This window comes from Vicugna pacos, chromosome 12, assembly GCF_048564905.1.
Source record: "Vicugna pacos chromosome 12, VicPac4, whole genome shotgun sequence".
NCBI classification, from domain to species: domain Eukaryota; kingdom Metazoa; phylum Chordata; class Mammalia; order Artiodactyla; family Camelidae; genus Vicugna; species Vicugna pacos.
Genome location: NC_132998.1, coordinates 38431731 through 38452340, shown reverse-complemented (window position 1 = coordinate 38452340; position 20610 = coordinate 38431731). Strand labels below are relative to the sequence as shown.

General features: G+C 39.3%; 1 protein-coding gene and 1 long non-coding RNA gene across 2 annotated transcripts; both read right to left on the bottom strand.

Annotated features, from left to right (window-relative positions):
* Positions 1 to 6066: 6066 nt before the first annotated feature.
* LOC140700215 (uncharacterized) lies at positions 6067 to 9182 on the bottom strand. Its single transcript, XR_012078542.1, has 3 exons — positions 9141 to 9182; positions 6529 to 6759; positions 6067 to 6133 (listed from the first exon to the last, which is right to left on the bottom strand). It is a non-coding gene; the product is annotated as an uncharacterized lncRNA (long non-coding RNA).
* An 8996-nt stretch (positions 9183 to 18178) lies between these two features.
* Positions 18179 to 19982, bottom strand: CCER1 (coiled-coil glutamate rich protein 1). Its single transcript, XM_006197890.3, has 2 exons — positions 19940 to 19982; positions 18179 to 19809 (listed from the first exon to the last, which is right to left on the bottom strand). The coding sequence occupies exon 2, from the start codon at positions 19573 to 19575 to the stop codon at positions 18337 to 18339; it is 1239 nt and encodes a 412-aa protein (XP_006197952.1). The 5' UTR covers positions 19576 to 19809; positions 19940 to 19982; the 3' UTR covers positions 18179 to 18336.
* Positions 19983 to 20610: the final 628 nt, after the last annotated feature.

Here is a 20610-nt window from a genome sequence, read left to right as displayed (position 1 = left end):
AGAGGAGTTGCCTTGTTTGACCTCAGCTGGGAATGAGCAGATTGAGTGACTTAAACTCTTCACCACTCTGCACATGTCTAAGTAAGAGTATTGACTTGGAGGTTTCAGATAAATTTTAGCATGTGGGTAAATTCACAAATTTGGACTCTGCAAATAAATGAGTTTCAACTGTACTAAGGACGATTCAACCACCAGACAGCCAAAGATGATATAATCTTCTATTAGTTCTTTTGTGAAGTTGAAATGATGTTTATTAAGTTTCTCACCATCCCTCAGCTTGCGTTTTATGGTAGTGGTAAGAAGCTGTTTATAGTTGCCACAAATACTCAGTGTTACAAGCCTGTAAATGTTTAATTATGTAGTTCCCTCTGCCTGGAATACTGTACTGCCTTCTTCATTACTAATTCCCATTCAGTCACTACAGCTCAAGTTAACGTCATCTCCACTAGGAGGCCTACCAAGTGATCTCCTTCTGAATGTATGAATTCCTCTACCTTGGCATGTGGAATTTAATACATTTCTGTCACCTCTATCTGGAAAACTTCTTAGTAAGGCTCATATTTACCCTATTTTTGTACCCTACTATCAAGCACAATGCCTGGTACATCATGGATGCCAAATATTGTGGTGAATTGAACTGAACTAGGAAGGGTGTAGGAAGAATTGCTAATTTTAAAAAGGATAAGAATGTAACTTGAATATGTAGAAAAAAACATTAAAAGACTAGGACCGAATAAAAGGTAGTACGGTAAGGAACAGAAAACAATTGATTTAAGAAAGACTTCGTGTGCTGGCGGAAAATGGCTTAATGCTCGTTGTATACACAAATTGATGGTTCAGCAGCGTCAAGCAATTATTTAAAAAGCTAACTTTATGCTGGAGTATATATTAATAGGAATATGGCAAGCTTATCATGAGTTGTAATCTTTCTACCATATTTGGCAATAATCAAGGCTTTCCTGAAGTATTTATGAGAGTTGTACAGAAATTGGAGCTCATTCAAAGAAGATCAACAAAAATGAAAATGAGACCATTAGGAAAGATGAAAGGGACTCTAGGGACTCCAAGGAGGTCAGAGAACAGCAAAGAGGATCATGAATTAGAACTGGTTATTAAGCCCAGCCCTGTACTTGGCACAAGGCTCAGTAAATAACTCATTGCTTAATTAAAGTACTCAAGTTGAGACTCAAAGGACAGAGATTAGTGGTCCTGCATTAGTATACTAGCCCAAACTGGGTAAAACAGATTAAAATTCTAGAAACAGATTAAAAGTTATTTGAAGGAGAATCTGATGATCCAATGATTAAACACTGGAAAAAACTTCAGCAAACGATCTTGAAATATTCATTCATACGTATCTTATTAGAATCATTTTGATGGCAGCCTGCTTTGAGTGACTGAACTAAGTCCAGCCTAGGAACAGAGGGCTGGACGTATTGCCCATTTTACCACTCTAACAGCGTTATAACCTTCACTGGTATATTACTTTTCTGGTCTAGAAGGCTGTGTATTTAATCTGTTTAACCTGTGTCCATCATGACTGTTTTCATATTTCTCACTTTCTCTCTCACATATATTTTCCTAGGGGAGATAAAGGAATTTATTTCCTTTTCTTATTCTCACTTGGTAATAGATTTAAACCAAGCTACAGAAAGAACTCTTGATTTAAAAAGTTGACTACATGTCTTGCATACGTAGTGACAGTAATATTTTTATAGCATCTATTAAGAGCTTAAATGCTCCAAGCACTAGGATGGGATCTACATGAATTATCTCATTTAATACTAACAAAAATTCTCTGAGAAAGGTATTATGATGATCTCTCCTGTGGATGAGGACTGAGACACAACAGTATAAAGACACATAAGTGTACCTACTCTCATGAAGCTTATCAGTGAGAGAAATGAGAGAAATAAATGAGAGATACTGTCAAAATAATACTTTTTCCCTATGGCAGATGGTGACATGTTGTAAGAAAAAAAAATAATAAAGTAGGGGAGAGGGAGTTTAAGGATGAGGGTTGGGTATGAGGCTGTCTGGTGGTTGAATCGTCCTAAGTGCAGCTGAACATCATTATTTGCAGAGTCCATATTTGTGAATTGTCCTACATGCTAACATTTATCTGAAACTCCCAAATCAATATTCTTATCTAGACATGTGCAGAGGGATGAAGAATTTAGTCACCCAACCTGCACATTCCCAGCTGAGGTCAAACAAGGCAACTCCTCTGTCTGCTTATTTCACTTGCATAGTGTAAACATGTAGCGTTTTCAAAGTCTATTTAGTGACTCGTGTTTTTGTATTCTTAGGCTTTGCATTGGTGGAGTCACTTGTTAAAATGGCCCCAAGGCACCCATAAAGCTTCCTTAAGCTTTTGAGACATTTGCACAAAGGTTAGAAAGAAACGAGGAGATCCACAAGAATAGTTAGGGAAAGAGCATTTGTGTTGGAGAAAACAGTTTTGTGCAAGAGGCCCAAGTAGGAGAATGAATGTAATGTTTGAGGATGTTCCTCACCTCCTCAAGGTGAGGGGAATGGGTGCAGCTGGTCACTGTGACCCAATCACAGCCTGCAAACAACAGAATGGTAAGAGATCAATGCCAAAGAAATAATAATAGGATATTGGAGCCCAGATAATGCAGGAGCTCTGTGACTCATTAAGGACTTTGGCATTTATTTTGAATGAGTTTGGAAGTTATTTGAGGATTTTGAGCAGAGGTGTGAATGATCTGACAAATTTTAAAAGGCTCCGTCTTATGTGTTAGGAACAGACTGTAGGGAGACAAAGATAAAAATAGAATAAGAGCTAAGCTGCAGCAGCCCTCCAGACAAGAAGCGGTGATAGCCTGCACCACAGCGGTGAGGGCGAAGGCGGGAAGAAGTGGGTGGATTCCTGATGCGTCTGAAAGGTGAAACCGAAAGAGTTTTCTCATCAAAGCTCCACAACTCACCCCTTGGCCTTAAGCAGGCTTAATTTCTTAGAGCCTTAGTATCCTTTCCTTAAAATATGGGACAATGTGTCTACTCTACTGACAGATTGTAAGAATTAAATAAAAAAATATATCTGTGTTGTGCTTGACATAATGCCTAGAACACAACAAATGCCTAATAAACACCACTTCTCCCCTCTCTTGTCTCCCACGTTTATCATGTTGTACGTTTCATCACCTCACTTGTCTTGAAAAATATACTCTAAGGTAACACAGCAAACATTATTAATTTTGATTTATAAATGAAGACATATGATGCCATTATTTAAATGATTCATATGAAACTGTGGCAAAAGTTAAAGCACCTCTGGACTTAACTACTGTTACCCTGCACCTGAAGGTGCAGGGGAGGCTTCTCACATGTTGATGTTTGAATCCTTCCAGGCATCTCATGAGTCTCATAAGAAGCAAAATTCACCCTGCTTTTGGTGGATTTTAAAAGTGTGCTCTCCAAACTTTAATTTTAAAGGTTTCTTTTAAAGAAGCATATGCTATCCCAGCTGTCTACATCTAATAAAGCAGCCACTGACATAAGGAGAAAAAGCAGGAATGGAATGTAACATTTCAGGGGTTCTTCAGATACACTGGAGGCTTTTGAATAATATGAATGCAGTGAAATCAGGTTAACATGCAAGTATAGGGATGGTGGAAGAATGAAACTCCTTCCCCCTGTAAGACATGTAGAATCCCAGACTTTCAAAGGCAATACTGTTTATTACACATATATTATTAATAAGACAGACAAATTACACACTATTGGATGTTTCTGCTATTGATATAAAATCACGACATGGTTATTTGTAGGATGTTTATATAAAATTCATTATGATAATATTCATAATGTTTCTCTAACTCATAATTACTATGTGAATAATTATACAGTGAAGTCAGTGCATGTCTCCACGTGTTTTACTTTCTCATGGTCAAAACTAGAAATATTGCAACAATTTATGGATACTGCTGAATATTGTTTAAAGTCACAATGCTCAAAATCAGTAAAAAAAAAAAAAAAAAAAAAAGCAGCCAACTTGCTAATAACTAATGCTGCACTTTCAACTTGAGTCAATAATTTAAATAAAACTTTTTTTCATATAATTGATAGTGAGAGCTGATATTTTAGACTTTATGTTATTCATTGTATGATATTTATTTTTCACAATGTCCGATTATTCTGACTTTGGACAGAGATCATTCTAATCTCACTTTGCTCTCAAGAGGTTAATAGTAAAAGGATTGCCAAGGCCCAGAAGGAAAAATGGGGGCTTCCCAAACTGCCATCCACCCCTGGAAAGTTTCTCTTCTACCAAAAAAAATCCAAATAAACACCTGCAGAAAGGACAGTTATAGAAGCTCCAAGTGAGCATCACAGTCAGTCACTGGAGAAGCTTATGAAACACATAGGTTCCCATACCCTAGGCAGACTTTCCCAAATGAGAACCTCTGTGGTGGGACCCAGACATCCTACTTAACAAGACTTCTGGATGATATTTGCACAACCCAAAGTTTGAGAACCACAGATTCCAACTATAGAAAAAACATGACTACATTATTGATCCTCAGTTTCCTTACCTATAAATGGGGGATAATTATATTCACCTCATGTGATCATTGTGAAGATTAGATAAAACCAAGAGGAAACATATGAAGCATGCAATGTTTTGTACTACTTTTGATCCTTGTTGACCTCAAGTTCAACCAATTTTCTGGGCTGATTCAACAGAAAAACAAAAGATTTGAGGATATTTTCAAGAAAGCATTTCAAGTACTAGATCATGAAATTTAGATATACTGATTAAAGTGAAGCCAGAAAGGACTTGGCAGAGTGAAAGAAAAATGAGTGTTGGAGGGTCTGAGAGTCTCGTGGAATCAAAGTAAAGTGTGTTGTGAGCCTACATGCAAATTGGCAGAATGGAGAGGAAAGTGAGTTCCCTTTCCCCAAATTTGCAGAATGGAAATGTGTGTGTGTGTGTGTGTGTGTCCATGTGTGTGTGAGAGAGACTAGAAAATTGTTGGAAATGGGATAACACTATCAAAAGTAGTAGAACATCAACTACAAAAGTTGTGCAATGTAAGACAGGACAATTTGGTATGGGTCATCTTAAAACCCTCAAGACAGAATCAAAACCTTGTTTCTACTGCATCCAAAGAATCTGTTACTCTTCCCTAAAAAAAAAGTGTCACTCTTTATGAGAGTAAGGGGTTAGAGAATAGAATAAGGAGAAATTTGCCAAAGTACAGGAAGTTAAAATTTAAGATTTCATTGGTCTAATGGCTCTCAATTATGGCAAGACTGAGTATAGGACAAGAAAGGAAGTGACTAGGTGGAGTTGAAGGCCAGTGGGATTGAGGCCAATGATGTGTGAGATATGGATTGTTGTGTGGGTTTCTAACACAGCTAGGAGGGTGGCAGGATTTAGGAGGTGAGAGGAAGGTTGTGCTCTAGGGGCAGTGCAATGATCGATGGAAGGTGGGCAGCACACAGGAGGCTGATGGGTGAAGAGGAAGAGAGGTGTAGAGGGGCTATGGTCATGATGTGCACCTTGTTTACAGTCGGTTAGAAGAGTAATGGTTAATGAGTGAGGCAGTGTTACAGAGCTGGGAGTTAAGGACTCCTACCCCCACCCCAGATCCCATGAACATGAAAGGATAAGCAATGCATGATCCAGAAGCTCCAAAGGAAGCCAAGTTCCTCAGAGGAGCCAGATTTCAGGAGGACAGAAGGCTCTGTCTGTGAAAAGGTTGGGAATGCTGGCAAAGCCACGGCAGGGTCCACCAGATTTCCTGTGTGTGCTCCTAGTGTCCTCACACAGGGCGTTGCTCTCAGAAGGGACTGTGTACTCTGTGACTATCACATTGAAAGTCTTGTCAATTTTATCTTTGATAAAATTGGGATAATAGAGAACTCACAGGGGGCTTAGAACCTCAGATCACCTGTTGTCTTGCCTCCCTGGGCAAGATCTCAGCCACCTGCTCCCTCTGCCCTGACCCCACTGCCCAGTGACTGCTGCCACCTCCAGGGGACCTAGATGCAGGCGTGGGAAGGGGTGGGGATCAGGAATACAAGCCCCACACTCACAGTTGCGGAGCAGGACTCAGGTTCCTGTGCAAGTCTGTCTTCGCCCCTTATCTGAGGGAGCATGACACTGGTAATAAGAAAAACCATGAGAATAGGTTTAGAGAGAGATCCCAGAAGAAAAGAAAAAGGCTCCCCACCCCCTGCCTTTTGCACAAGGAGGCCTACATTTACATTTGCAGTGGGCCCTGCAAATGTAAGTGACGTAGCTTGTCATGATCCGACGTTTCCGAAGGTAACGAGGGAAAGATTATAGGAGGGCAATGATGAGAAGAGGGGTGAGAGAGAGGGGACATCAGTGAGTCTTCAGGGCAGAAGGGAGGAGGGATTATAAACTGAGATATCAGGGGATGGTGGGCTTTGTATTTTGAGCAGTGGCCAGAGACATGGAAATTACCCTGTCAAAGAGTCAAAGGAAACTCAGGGAAAAGTTTTAGTGTGAGTGCACTGAAAGCCAGAGCTCACCTTTATTGCTGATGGCCTCCACTCAGGGTACCAAGCAGAAAGCTGAGACGTTCGATCGATCCAGGGGCCATTTAGCCAGAGAAACTTCCCTTCAAACTTGAAACAGCTCCTCTCATGGGATACAACAGTAAACTTGCAGTATGTGTGGGCAGGTGGCAGCCAAGGGAAGGCAGAGGGGACAGAATTTGGGTGTCATTGCCAAGAGCTGGATATAGCCAAAACCTGTGGAACCTACAAAGGAAAAAGAACAGGCTTTGATTGCTGGCTTCTCAGTTTTTAACCCTGATTAAAGACCTTAATTTCTTCAAAGTTTATCTGTAGTGACAGTTCCTGCTTTTCTGACTGCCCAAGATTGTTAAAAGTGTTAAAATATATAAAGTGAACTTGCCTTGCAAATATCTACATGAATGTTAATTGGTACTTAAATTCTATATCCATTTGTTCTTTTGGAGGATTATAGGATATTTCAAATTATTCTGAGACAGCATTTAGAAGGGAAAGAGATGCTGGAATCATGCTTCATTGCCACCCCTACATCTCTTGAAGGTTAAACCTTAAGATGGAACAATGAAAAATTTAAACACAAAGCAAAAATGAAAGGTGAAATTCCAAAGCAGAGGAAAGCTAAGTTTATACACACACACACACAAAAGTTGAGTGTGAATAGGTGAGTGTCTTAGAAGATTATCAGGGTAAGAAGAATGTGGGAAGAGAAAAAAAAGATTGTATCTTCGTGAATTTTAGAATATTTTTCACTGTATATCTTTTTTTTACATTTATTTTATGTAGTCTCTTTTTCTATGTTATTGTCTCTGTTTTTCAATATATTATGGAAGAGTCTAAAATGTCAGTAGGCTTAGCCCTGCTTACCACTTTGTCTCATTTACAAGTGAAATACCCACAAAAGAGTGTGAGAAAAAATCTGAAGAGATCAATGAAGCATTTCATTAATTAATAATCTCAGAATTTTAGAAAAGAGTTTTAGACAATCGAGAAACTAAAATTTGAGTGAAATGTTTCAGTCACCTCCTGGGTTAATTAAAACCCCAGCTTAATGCAAACTAATGTTTTGAAACGTCTTTTTCTCAAACGTGTATTTAAAGTAGGTAACACTTCATCTCCTCAATTTTGTGAGATTTTGGAGACAGAATTCGAAACAATAGTATCCTTAAGTTGTGTGTGTGTGTGTGTGTGTGTCTGTGTGTGTGTGTGTGTGTGTGTGTGTGTGTGTCTGTGTGTGTGTTCTCCCGATAGAGATGAAACCATCAGCTAGAATAAGGTATAAATATTAGGTGCCACCAGCTCTATTCTTTTAGGTGAGGTTCAGGCAACGCTTCTTTGAAAAGATCGCCACCTAGGGGAAATTATGAGTTAAATCAACATCTGCAATGCACCACACATGCTGCATAATTCCTGGTGACGTATTTAAGAATAAAAACATGTAAGGTGTTCTCATATTTCAGTAAATGAGGTAGTAGGCCACCTATGAAACCCAGCTAACTGGTGGGCCTAGAATATGTATTTATGCCTAACTTTGTACTGATTCCTAAACTTTAGAACTGCATATAGCTTCTGCTTATGCATTAGGGCTTGACTTCTTTTTCCTCTGTATCTAGAAATATATTTAGAAAATAGATATCCTGACATTTGATTACAGGGATTAAAATTACATTTGGGGAAAATTCTTTAATTTTAAAGTAGTCACAGATTTTAATTAGAATCCTGAAAATGTTCGAGCCTAACATGTCAAAGATTTCTATCTCAATTAAGTCTTGGAAATGAACAAACTTTTTTTCTCCTTAAACTCATTTGCTTCAGAGCATTTATGACTAGGTCCCAAATCAGAGCAAGTGGAGTGGGAGATAATTTAGTTGGTTGATTGAGGTGAAAATGGGCTATTTTTCTTTGCTTCAGTTTCTGATGTTTTGGAATCACTACGTTTTCTGAAAGCACATTCAATATGAAATTTGATTCATGTAGTAATCTTTACATGCTATATTATAAATATGGGAACTTGAAAGAAAGCAACAAATCTTTAAGGTAGGTTTAAAGGGATGATTTACTAACTTTGAGAAATGTACGTCCTATTTAAAAAAAAAAAGTGGCTACCTTCAAAAGTTAACTCTCTCCGAAAAATCCCTAAAAAATAATTTTGAGTTAAATCATATGTTCTGAAGATGAACAATTTTGGGTTAATTAGATGCTTCTGGATTGTGAGTTTTTAATGTATCAAGAATTATATACTGTAGGCAAAAGTTTAAATAGGGAGAAAACAGCTTTATGGATTATTTGAAGGAAGAAGTTTTATTGTCTTGTGTTTACCCTCATTAGATCAGTTGGTCATACTGTTTAGCTATTAATTCCTCAGTCTTCCCCAGTAAATGGTAAGCTCCTTGGAAGCAGAGACTGCTTTATATGTAGTCATTTCCAGGGTACTATTTGGTCAGTGTCTGTTCTGGTTAATTGGTAGGCATAGTACCAGTAGTTAAATATTTTGACGATAACCCTTCGATGTTATCTGTAGCACTTAGGATATACCGAATGCCCAACATTTAGGAGGGAAACAAAGCACAATGGATAAGCGAATGAATGAAGGGTCTCCAGAGTCCTACCTGCTGCTTTATATGTGGGTTGATTAAAGATACCACTCCCCTGCCAAGAAAAGAGAAAAACATAATTTAAAGAAAAGAAGTTAATCTACTGTACAAGGCATAATTAACATTTGTAAGGCAAATATAAATTATTCTCATCTCTTTTTAGGTTATCCTAGCCTAAACATCTTTATAGGTAATCAACAAATAATGGCCACCAAAGGGAACTACTATGCAAAGTCGTTATTATATAATATATATAATGTTATATATATTATATATAATATATTTTATGTTATATATTTATATTATATAATATAATATTTATAATAATTATGTTCTGTAATATAAAATGACACATATATAATCACATAATTATACATAAATATCTTAGGAATGAGTAGTAACTTTGCTAATGGAATAGAAAAGATTCTTAAATACATTAAGATGGATTGTAAATTTATCTACCTGGATAACTAAACTTGACATTTGATCACTGCCTGGTAAACTTATTTAAATATCTCGTCAGCCCATTTGTAATACCCCTAAGATATGTTAAATTCATTTACACAGATTAACTTGTGCTTGCAAAGTAGATGTGTTATGAGTCTAAAATTGAGTGTCCTATAGTTTTCATGTAAAGATGGCTAATGATAATGAACACTCTAAATGCTGAAAAATTCTGCATTCTAAAACATACTTGACCTCCAGGATTTTAACAAAACCCTTGTGGAGCTGTCTTGCATATGTAGTCTAATCCAGTGAGCTTTCTCCTCCTAACCTTCATCATCAATGCATCACACTATTTGAATCCCCAGTGAATCTTAACCCTGTTCTATTACTTTACAGGCCCTCTTTCCCTCAAAGCAGCAACTTTGTCATGCTGAATAAACGAATCCAGGCTAATATATTCATCAGGCATTATTAATTGCTAACTCTAAACTGATATATACAGATCTAATAGATGACTTATTAGGATAAAATTTGTCTTAAACTAAAGGTGTACGGAAGCTTAAGGTGAGATGTTTACACTAGCTAGACAGACCATGAACATGCCATTGACCAGTAGAAACTATTTTAAGGAAAGTGGGCTTTAAAGGTACACCAAGATGTAAATGCCCTTCTTTTGCCCATACATATGGCTGAGTCTGTTGGTAATCTTAGGACACAGGCATTGTAATACCTTATGTAGAATTATTCCTAGCTAAGCTCTTATTTCTTTTTGTTTCATCCACATTTCCTATTTAGATTCTTACTCTAATTCCTGATACCTTCCTTACGGCAAACCTTTCTCAGCTTTTACACTTGGATTCTTCATTAGACCCAGATGCTTTCAATTGACCCCGTTCTGTTGGCTACTGCCTTTACTTTTTATACTGTATTTACTTTTTTTCCCCTAACTGTGACTGCCATGTTGCAGCCCTCAGGCTCTTCTCCTGCCAGCAGCTAGCAATTTTTCATTTCCACCCACTTCCATTAGTGACAGATGATTCCTAATTTAGAGAATTAGAAATTCTGTAATCAGAGTGAGCGTTATACTTTCACCTTAGAAGAAAAGGGAAAGGGGCCAGGAAACGTCTCTAATGATGTGAATATTCTAGCTCAGCTTTGCACTTTGCTTCTTTTATCTCTTTGAAACCTCTCATCCCATAAATAATTTATCACAGAACCTTTGGACATCAATTACTGAGACTCAGCATTTTTCCAGAACAGAATTACAATACACAGTATGACTGCAAACGTTTGCCTTTGAATATTGACTCAGAGTTATATCCTTGAATAATCTGGACTGAGTTTAAAATTTCACCCTACTCCCATCCACTTCACAGAGTAAATGCTATAAGGAAACAGACTGTGTGGCTTCCAGCCTCTGCCACCCACTAGCTGTATGACTCTGCTAAGGTGCTCAATAGCTCTTAGCATCCACTCTCTCATTGATAAGCTAAGCATATGTTTTTAGCCCAGGCCCTGGCACAGGGTAAGGGCTCAACAAATGCTGGTTTAAACATGGAATAAAGTAAGTGTTGGCTGTTTCAAGTTTCTAAACCACGTATTTTAAGTTGCAGAGTTATAATAAAATGTATTTTCAGGTGCACTTTAGAGGAGAATCATTGCTGTGAGCATTATCAAGGAGGTTCATACTCATGATCCTGTGACCCAGCATGTTGGAGCCAAAAACTTTCTTCTAACAGTAAAAGGTTCTGTGTTCAGTTGCTATGAGGCTCTGTCTATCTGTGAGCACCAGTCTATTGTATAACACAGTTCAGGGTGCCAGAGATGTGGTTGGGTACCTGCTACTTTAACAGCTTCTTCCTTGCTGACTCTTCTTTATGTTTTCCTACTGAAAGTGATTTTAGTATGCACTTAATAAGTCACTATGCTTCCCTGTTGGAACTACCTAATAATCACAATTCATTTTATAGATGTAGTTTTATTTTTTTATATTAAAGCTGTTTATTGAGGGCTTCTTATATGCAAGACTCTGCACTGGAAATAGAAAATCAGTTCCTTACCCTATAGATTTTTCTAGGCAGAAAAGAATCACAGACAGCTATAATTTTCAAAGGATAATGGAATTATTAATGGAGTGAATGTGAGGGAAATATAAAGAGAAGAATCTACTCTGGGACGATTGATGAATGCATGACTAAGTTGTAAATGTGAAAACTGTCTCAGTCTGAGGCAGAGCCAATCCTTAGCACTGATTTATGCTCCCAATAGAAGTGGTTAAACAGCTGGAAAGAGCTGGAAATAAGGCAGTAACAAAGTATAAAGTATCCTCTGGATACCAGACGTACAAATAAACAGGTTTTGCCTCTTTCCCTAACAAATTCTGCTCTTATTAGTGGCTGTGATCATTAATAAATTACATGATGCTCAAGTCCCAGGAGGTAATTGACTATCACAAGTCTTGCATTTAAATCTAGGCCAATGGACATATAGTCTCATTTTTATTTCTCAGGATTAAAGCATTAAGCATTATTTAGTTTAGCAATTTGGATTTAATATTCAAGCATATAAAGATAAATTCCAAATTTATTAACTTTCTTTTCTGTTGTCAGTATTAAAAGCAAAACACACATACTGTCAGTACAGATTGCTAATGTTAATTAGTGGGGTTAATGTCAAAGGGAATTCAAAATAGAATCTTGTAGTAATGCCTTTAAACTTTCATTTGCAGTGTAAAATTATTATAAATGACAGTCTATAGAAATCCAAGGACTCTTGTGGGTCTATGTTTTTCCTCCTTCCTTTACAAACTTTGATAGTTGATATTTATGGCTTAGATTCATAGGGCAAAAAGATGCTATTATTAAACACCATGGCATATGGGAACACATTCAAATAAACAATATAAATATTTTAATATGATTCTTTGTGCCAACACATTTACAATACTCCCTTTAATGTATCAGTGTACCATTTGTCCTGCTCCAAATGTGTAAATACAATAGGAACACAGTGATCATTAATGTTTTTATTTAAATGTTTTACCTTTGCCACTAGGTGGCACCTTAATATTAATAGTTGTCAAGCTTATGTTCTGCATAAGAAGCAAGATAGAAAGTAAATGAGAGAAAGGAAAGTTAGTTTTATTAACTTTGTTTTGTATTTGAATATTTGTGCTAGTATATACTCTGAGGTCATGGGTTTATTGCAGGAAATAGTGTGGAATTCATTAAAAATTTATAAGCAAAAGGAAAACAAAATATTCCCTTTTTTTAAGGAAAAAATAAAAAACTAACATTGACTTTGGAAAATCCACTGGGAGCAGGGGTAAACATACTTAGTGTTGACCTCAGCTTGTCACTGTATATAATAATCTTCCAGCTCAAGGGAATTCTACAATCAATGGAAATTATAAAAAGTACAATTATATATTGCAGAATTCTAATTTTGCTTTTTGTAGAGTGCTATTTAATGAAAAATGTCATATGAATTACCTAATATAGTAGCAATTTTTGTGAGAACTGATAAATTAATACCAGTTTAAAGTCTTAAATCACTAGAACTAAAAGGGACATGTTAAAAGTCTAAATATATTTATAGGAGAGAATACTCAAATATTTCATGATAACAGATATGTCGATCATTTATAGAAAGTTCAAATGCCATATGAAAACATGAGAAGATGCTAATACCAATAGTTTTTCTTTAGGGCTAGCATAAGACAGAACCTTCAATGATATGTTAGCATTATGAATGTTAATCAGTTATCTTATACACCTATAACTTCTTACGAATATTTTTCTAAAGTAAAATTTTTATTTTGCTTTAACTATAGATGACTAGTGCCACAATAACTTAGACTAATTTTTTTCCACTCATATTTTTTTCCTACCAAATATGTGTATATTGGCACACACATAAAGGTATTAATCAACAATTGTCAGATTGTCATCATATGAATTATAAAAGCTGTTAAACTACTACTAAAAATTACAATTGAGACACAGATATCAGTATTCCTTCCTTAGGTACCATTGATTGCCTGGCATGCAGCCCCACATTGAAGAGACTCTCTTTTTTTTCTACCGTCTTTGGAACTCAAGTCAAGCTTATTAAAGGAAATTTTGTTCCTAGAAAGATTGTTTAAATAAGATAACAGGGAGATATGTTCCATTAATATAGTGGACCCACAACTTCGGACCTAGACTTTAGGTCCTGAAACCATTTACTTCTTTTAATTTCAGGTCCTTCATCTGTAAAAGGGAAATAAAGCATTGGTTCATAGTGTGGTTATATGTGATAATGTATGCTAAAATCTTGCACGTGCTTAAATGTTGTTTGAAATTTTAGATCACTGTTCTGAACAGCCTAATGTTCTACGTAAGTGACTTGTAACAGGATTTTAACATTTATTGGAATTTTCACTATCATCAGGAGCAGCATAAGACAGAACCTTCTTTAAGCATTATGATACATGCATTTTGATTTTGAAAAGATGCTTTTCCTGTATGGGGAAGGACGATCTTGACTTGAGTGAGTAATTCTTAGCAGGAGCTATTAGGGTATCAATGTTTGCCATACAAAGAAAGGAAACATCATGACCCGGTGGTAAGGGGAGGAGATAAAGGACAGAAAGTGTATTTGGGGAATGAATCCAGCTTTAGAGATTTAATTGGTCTTTATGATATGTGCAATTCAAAGTAGTATACCTGATTGCAGTTTTCCAAGAGAAAACAAGACAGTTAATGAATCATTTTGTTAATTATTTCATGAGATATTGCATTTATAGTTGCCCTAATTACTAAAAACTGACTTTTACATACCACATAATGTGTCAATGGTCTCATGTGTGCATTTATTAAATATTATAACTGATAGATACTAAATATCACTGTTCTGAGTGTTTGGTAAATATTGACCCATTTAATCATCATAATCTCATTTAATCCCATGAGATAGATAGACACTACAGATGAGGAAAATAAGAAGCCAGAATTTCAGGAACATGCCTTAGTCACACAGGTGTTAAATAAAATTTTGAACCCACAAACCTCAATGTTAATCATTAAATTCCCAAGAGGGCTCTGTAATGAATCAAACCCCTAAAGCAGAGAGCTGCTTCATCTTTAGTGTGCATGCATATCACTTAGACGTCTTTCTGCAAGGCAGCTTCTAACTCAGTAGGTCTGGGTGGAGCCTGGGCATTGGCATTTCTAACAAAGTGTCAGGTGGTGCCTCTACCGTTGGTTCTTGGACCATACTTTCAATATTAAGGTGCCAGGCCACTGCCTTTGTACACTCTTTAATGGAAGCCAAAACTGAATTTCCAAGACAAGCTGGTTCCTGTTTAGTTCAGTGATAACAACAGTAATGTCTAGATATCTCAGTCCAACAAAATTGCAATGAGATTTCCTGAGTCTTGTTAATAAATCTAGACTGACCTAATGTTCAGTAACTGAGATGATAATTTTGATTATAAAACATAGTTTTTGTATAATGGTTAACAGTGATTTACAGTCTACCATGAAATGCTTCTTAAATATTCAGTTGTTTGTTCTTCACGGTAGATGTGAGTGGTAATGGGGTATGACAGCTATGTTTGAGGATGACAGAGACTCAAGACTTCTGCCATCAGTCTCTCAAGCAGCAGTGACAACACACAGATGATGCCTAGACTCTCTTCCATCCGCTCACCTTGAAGTCAGGCTATGTTCCATTAATTGGCTAAAACCCAGATAGATGCAGAAAAATGCTAGTACTGAAACAGCTAAGCCACATTCTGATTTTGCTTTAAATACACGGATAATCAAGGCCAACGTGATTCAGGAGCATTAATATTAAGAGCAGTTTTCAATTGTGATTACATTAATTTGAACCTGTCTAAATACAAACAGCTTAGATGCATGTATCATTTTATTATACCCCTAAAATCAAAATTAAACTAAAGCAGCTGTTTTTTTTTTAATCCTGTTCACTCCCTTGCCCCAAGACCACCTATGGGGTGTTATTTGTATTGTTTTCTTCCCAGACTCTGCCGGTCTGGTGTAGCTGGGTTATTTCACCTCTTGTGTTTATTTTAATGGAACTAAATATGTTGGAATGACTTGTCCTCATATGCAGATATTATAACATTTTATGAAACCATACTCAGAATTCAGAGTTGATCTCTAAATGTCAAGTGTATTTACCATCCTTAGAAGACTAATATTTTCACAGGGGAAAAAAAATCCTTTTAATTTACTGTGGAAACAAAGTAATGAAGATAAATCAAGAAATGCTGTCAATCACTAGAAAGGAAAATACCAGCATCTCTGAGTGTAAAAACACCCGAGAATAGACACCAAAGATTTTTATCAAGCCTACGCCTTCTAAACATATTTATGATTTATGTTGTTTTTCTGACAGTTGAAAAGAAAATACCTGCATTCTTGAGAGACATAGCTAAGTGACACCCCATTAGCATTGTGTCCACTCATTAAGTTTGAAATAACTTTATGAGAATTTTAGGAAATTGTGATTTTCCTTCAAGTGTGCTTACCTCTGAAGCTAAAGACTGAGTTTATTCAGAGCCACACTAACACACTGATACTCCTGAATCAAGTAGTGCGAGGGTCTCCATGGGGCTGAGAACCGTGGGGCTCCAACCACGCTGAGAAGCAACCCCGAGGACCCAGTCATCACGTGGTAGTGGGTGGGAAGTTCTCTGAAAAGTGGACTAGGTGTACTGGGATGACCAACCCTCCTGTGCCCCGACGTGATTTCATCTTTTCATATCAGCCTTCAGGCTTACTAAAGGGACCATCACACTATCTGGATAATAAAAAATGAGTTCAGGTAGAGAATCATCGATGACTGTTTTCTCCTTTCATTAATTCTTGCTGGTGTCTATTCAGAAGATACGGATAATACAGCAATGAGCAGATATGGTTCTGCCTACCTCTCTCACTGCTCATTGGCTGCTCCTTCAGGACACTCTGGTCCTTCTGTCCTCAGTTCCTCAGAGGCACTTGAGTTCTCCCAAGCTCCTCCCAACTCTGGCCTTTATTAGCCTCCCTCTGCCCCCAGTGAACATCCCCAGCTTCACTCTTGGGTTCCCTTGTGATATATACTCATAATGGTGCATTTCTTTCAGAGTTTTTGCAGTGAGTTAATTTGTCTAATTTTAGTTGTCTGTCCTGTCGACTAAACGGCAAGCAACGTGAGAGTGGGGATTTTCCGTATTCACTGTTGTATCCTTATCACTATTTGCAGCGCTTGGCCCCTAGTAGTTCTATAAACAATAGTGGTCCATGAACTAAACTCCTGAGGCGCTGCTCACGTTCACATCCTTTACAAGGACTAGTGGATAATATTGCGTGCACGTGGAGGCAATTAATGTGTGCTGAATTCTGTAATGGAAAAGTGGAATCTTTCATAAGAATAACTTGAGAATTGTCCAGATGTAATTGTGAAAAAGTTCAATTCTAAATGAAAGTGTTTCTTTAATAAGAACATACTTAAAATTTAGTGATTGAGTGTCATGGATAAAATCTTCTCCTCACTAAATACTGAATAGTGGTTCAAGCTCTACCTAGAAGTACAGTTTGTCAAAAGATGTAATTTTGGGGAAGACAGGCTCAAATTCTTCATCTAGAGTTGTTCTGGAAATATACTGTGGCTGGAACCTTTATTAAGTTATGAGACTCAGGGCCCAAGAAGAAATGCATTACTTCCTAAAAATGAATAGAAACTGTTATTTAGAATGATGAATTCTCCACAGGAAATTGTTTAGACATTACAAAGTAGCTCATGTCATCTTGCACTTACAACATACTTGTTTTACTCTCCTTTATAAGGAAGACAACTGGAAAAGAAATTTAAAAAAATTCCACTCCCAAAAGGCCAATCATCTTTTTTTTTTTTTAAAAATCCATTCTGCAAAAACTATTTTTATTATTCTTGTGAACTTATGACAAGAAATGTATCTAGGAACAAGGCTCCAAAATCTAAGCTCTGTTCCAGTGTTTGCAGTTACCTTGGATTTTAACTAGATGGGCAAGTTGACTTCTGACCATGGGGAATCCTCTCCATGCATGGATTTATGGATTGTTGAGGCCATGGCAGATAACCAGTTCCACAGAAGCAACTTCATGTTCTTCTGAGGAAGATCCATAGTACTGTGGAACAAGGAATATACATGAGCAATGCCACCAGAGACTGCAGATGGGGTTACCAAAACACAACCATCAGCAATGAATGCTGAAAGTGGAAAGTCTACAAGAAAAAAAATATATTAAAATAGGCATTTCAAAATGGTTTCAGCTATCATGTTAAGATCACTGATGGACATACAATAGACATGGCACAGCCTTCTCAGGCATGAAACAGTCAAAAAATATCTGTTGATTCCAGGCTCATTAAGTAACTAAGGTGTATACATTTGTTATAAAAGAAACAGGTTTCAGCATTGCCAGAATTTAAAAAACAAAAAACCTCAAGCATCTAGAGGGGAAAACACCAAATGAAAATATTCAAACTGTAATAATAAAATATTTGGCCTTTAATCATTTCCAGTTAAATTATATTGGAAAGCTCCCCCACCCCCACCCACAGTCATACACAAACACACCAAGTTTTTAAACATTTTATAATGGCCAAAGAAGGGGTTTACATAGATATCTTTATTAATGGAACTCACTTTTTAATTGGTCTTTAATAAGCTGCTAAATCATTTTAGCCTCATATCAGTTCCATCCCATTCCTCTGCCCCTTTCCTGATGTCTAACAGTTAAATGTCCTGTACCATGAGGAGACCTTCCTGTGGGACTTCGGGAATTAGCTGTTGGGGGCTTAAATAAGTACAGTTAATAAAGTTCTCTCTCTCTTCTTCAGCCCCCACTAGGATTGATAAAGGCATTTCCAGAGGCAAATGATTCTCTTCCTCCCTCTGCTCATCCTCCTGCAGCCCCTCCTCTTCCTCTTCCATCTCCTCCTCCTCCTGCTCCTCCTCTTCCTCGTCTTCCTCCTCGTCTTCCTCCTCCTCCTCCTCCTCCCCCACATAGTCAGCCTCTTCCACCTCCGCTTCATCCTTGGTATCTGACTCTTCATCCTCCTCATCGCTCTCCAACTCCTTTCCATCACACTCCTCGTCACACTCCTCCTCCTCCTCCTCATTTCTCTCCTCTTCCTCTTCCAGCTGTCGAGGGGTGGGAGACTGATTTTCCTCTTCCAGGTCAGGACTGAAGACTAGAGAGGGATTCTGCACAAAAGCTTCCTGCAGCTCCGCGTCTTCCTCGCCACCGCTGGGGGGTGCGTTTCCAAAGGTGCCGGCCGGGGAGGCCATGCCGCTGGCCTGGGCCTGCTGCGCCCGCAGTGCCTCCTGCTGGCGCTCCAGCTTCTCCTGCTGCCGCATGTCTTCATAGATTTGGTTCATGATGAACTGGGTGGTGTTGCGCGGCGCCCGCATGCCGGGTGCCCGCCACCCATACAGGTTGACCGGCCGCAGCAGCGTGCTCAGATCCACAGGCGGGCTCCTCCGAAAGGGGCGGCGAGGGTGGCGGCGCAGGCCGCGGCCCCGGCGGCCCCAGCGGCCCCAGCGGCCCCAGCGCTTCTTCCTGCCGGGAGGCCTCGGCCAGCCGGGGTTCCAGGGCCCGCGCCAGCAGGAGCAGCAGCAAAGGCAGAGTGGGTGCAGGCCATATACCCGGATCACTTGCACCCCGCCAGGGGGCTTCCAGAATCCTGCTGGAGGTGGGCACCAAGGCCCTCCCCAGCGTCCCCAGTTAGAATACAGGGCCCAACAGGGACGTCGGGGTGGGTGGTACCAAGGGCCGGGGCCGTGCTGTTGCTTTGGCTGTTTCCTTGGGGGCTCATACTCGGCCTTGGGGCAATAGCGGCCTTGCCGCCGCTTGTAAGTCGGAGCACCCCTGCGCCTTCGGTGGCAGGAAGACCAGGTGCGTAACGGGGCAGAGGATGCCCAGCCACCACCCAGGTTAAGAGGGTCCTCTCTTGTGTTGAGGGTCTGGGTCATGATTCAGAGAGCTCCAAGAGGTCTAAATAGAAGCGTCCTGGAAGCTGTCGTCAAGTTTGGCCAGATCTGACGACGGTCTGAGGAGCCTTGTCTCTCTGTGCAGCACCACGTGTCTGCCACTAGGATCACGCCTTTCTCTACAGAAGGACCCCTCTTCTCTCCTCGCTCGGAAGCTTAATTTCTGGTTCTTCGCACCCGGGTGGCCTCGCCCAAGTGGGTTGGGTGGGACTAGGGCTGGGTAAGGATGGTGGGGGGAGGAAGGTGTTGGTGGGTGACGCGCAGTGAGACCTGCTCCCGGGCCCCACACACACCCGCCTCGGTGGAGGCGTGGGCTGGGGACAGGGAGGCAGGGGGTGCGCGTTACCTTGCTGCTCCCTCTCAACCCAGGTGCTTCCCCGTCACCGTCCTGGCTGGACTGAGGTGCGGCGGGCGGCGGCAGCCTTTAAATACCGGCCGGAGCCCCCGCGTGCCCCCCGCATCCTTGGTTGCCCTGGGCGACAGCCAATTGGAGTCGAGGTCGTTCTTCCATGCGGTGAGGCAGGTTCCGCCCAGAACGAGGTGCCCCGTGAACATTCTCAGGGGCCTTGTGACGCAGTTTTTGAGGGAGGAAGAAAAAGGCAGAGGCTGAATTTGTGCTGCCCGTGTTAAGAAACGCTTAAGGCAGTTTATTTGTACCACCTTGAGTTTTGGGGTAGTAGAAAATGGACCTTCAGCTGAACCCCGAGGTGGGGCGTTGAGGGGTGGGGAACATGTGTTTTGAAAAACAATATCCTACACCTTTGGGGGGGGGTGTGTAAAGAGAAAGCCCCTGGCGTCAGAAAACTGTGCCCCACACCTTACCTTGTGGCCAGTATGAGCTCCTTTTAACTCCTGGGACCTTCTTTTCATTGTACACGAAACGAGACAGCAAATATTTATTACGTGTGCTTATTGCGTGTTAATGGCCTCGTGGCATGTAATCCTCACACCTACTCTGTGAGGTAGGCATTGTTACCACATCGCAAAGTTCAGGAAGCTGGGTAGTTAATTTACCCA

What these genes read in the sequence shown, in the direction of transcription:
- CCER1 (XM_006197890.3), bottom strand. Translation starts at nt 19,575, where the DNA reads ATGACCCAGACCCTCAACACAAGAGAGGACCCTCTTAACCTGGGTGGT.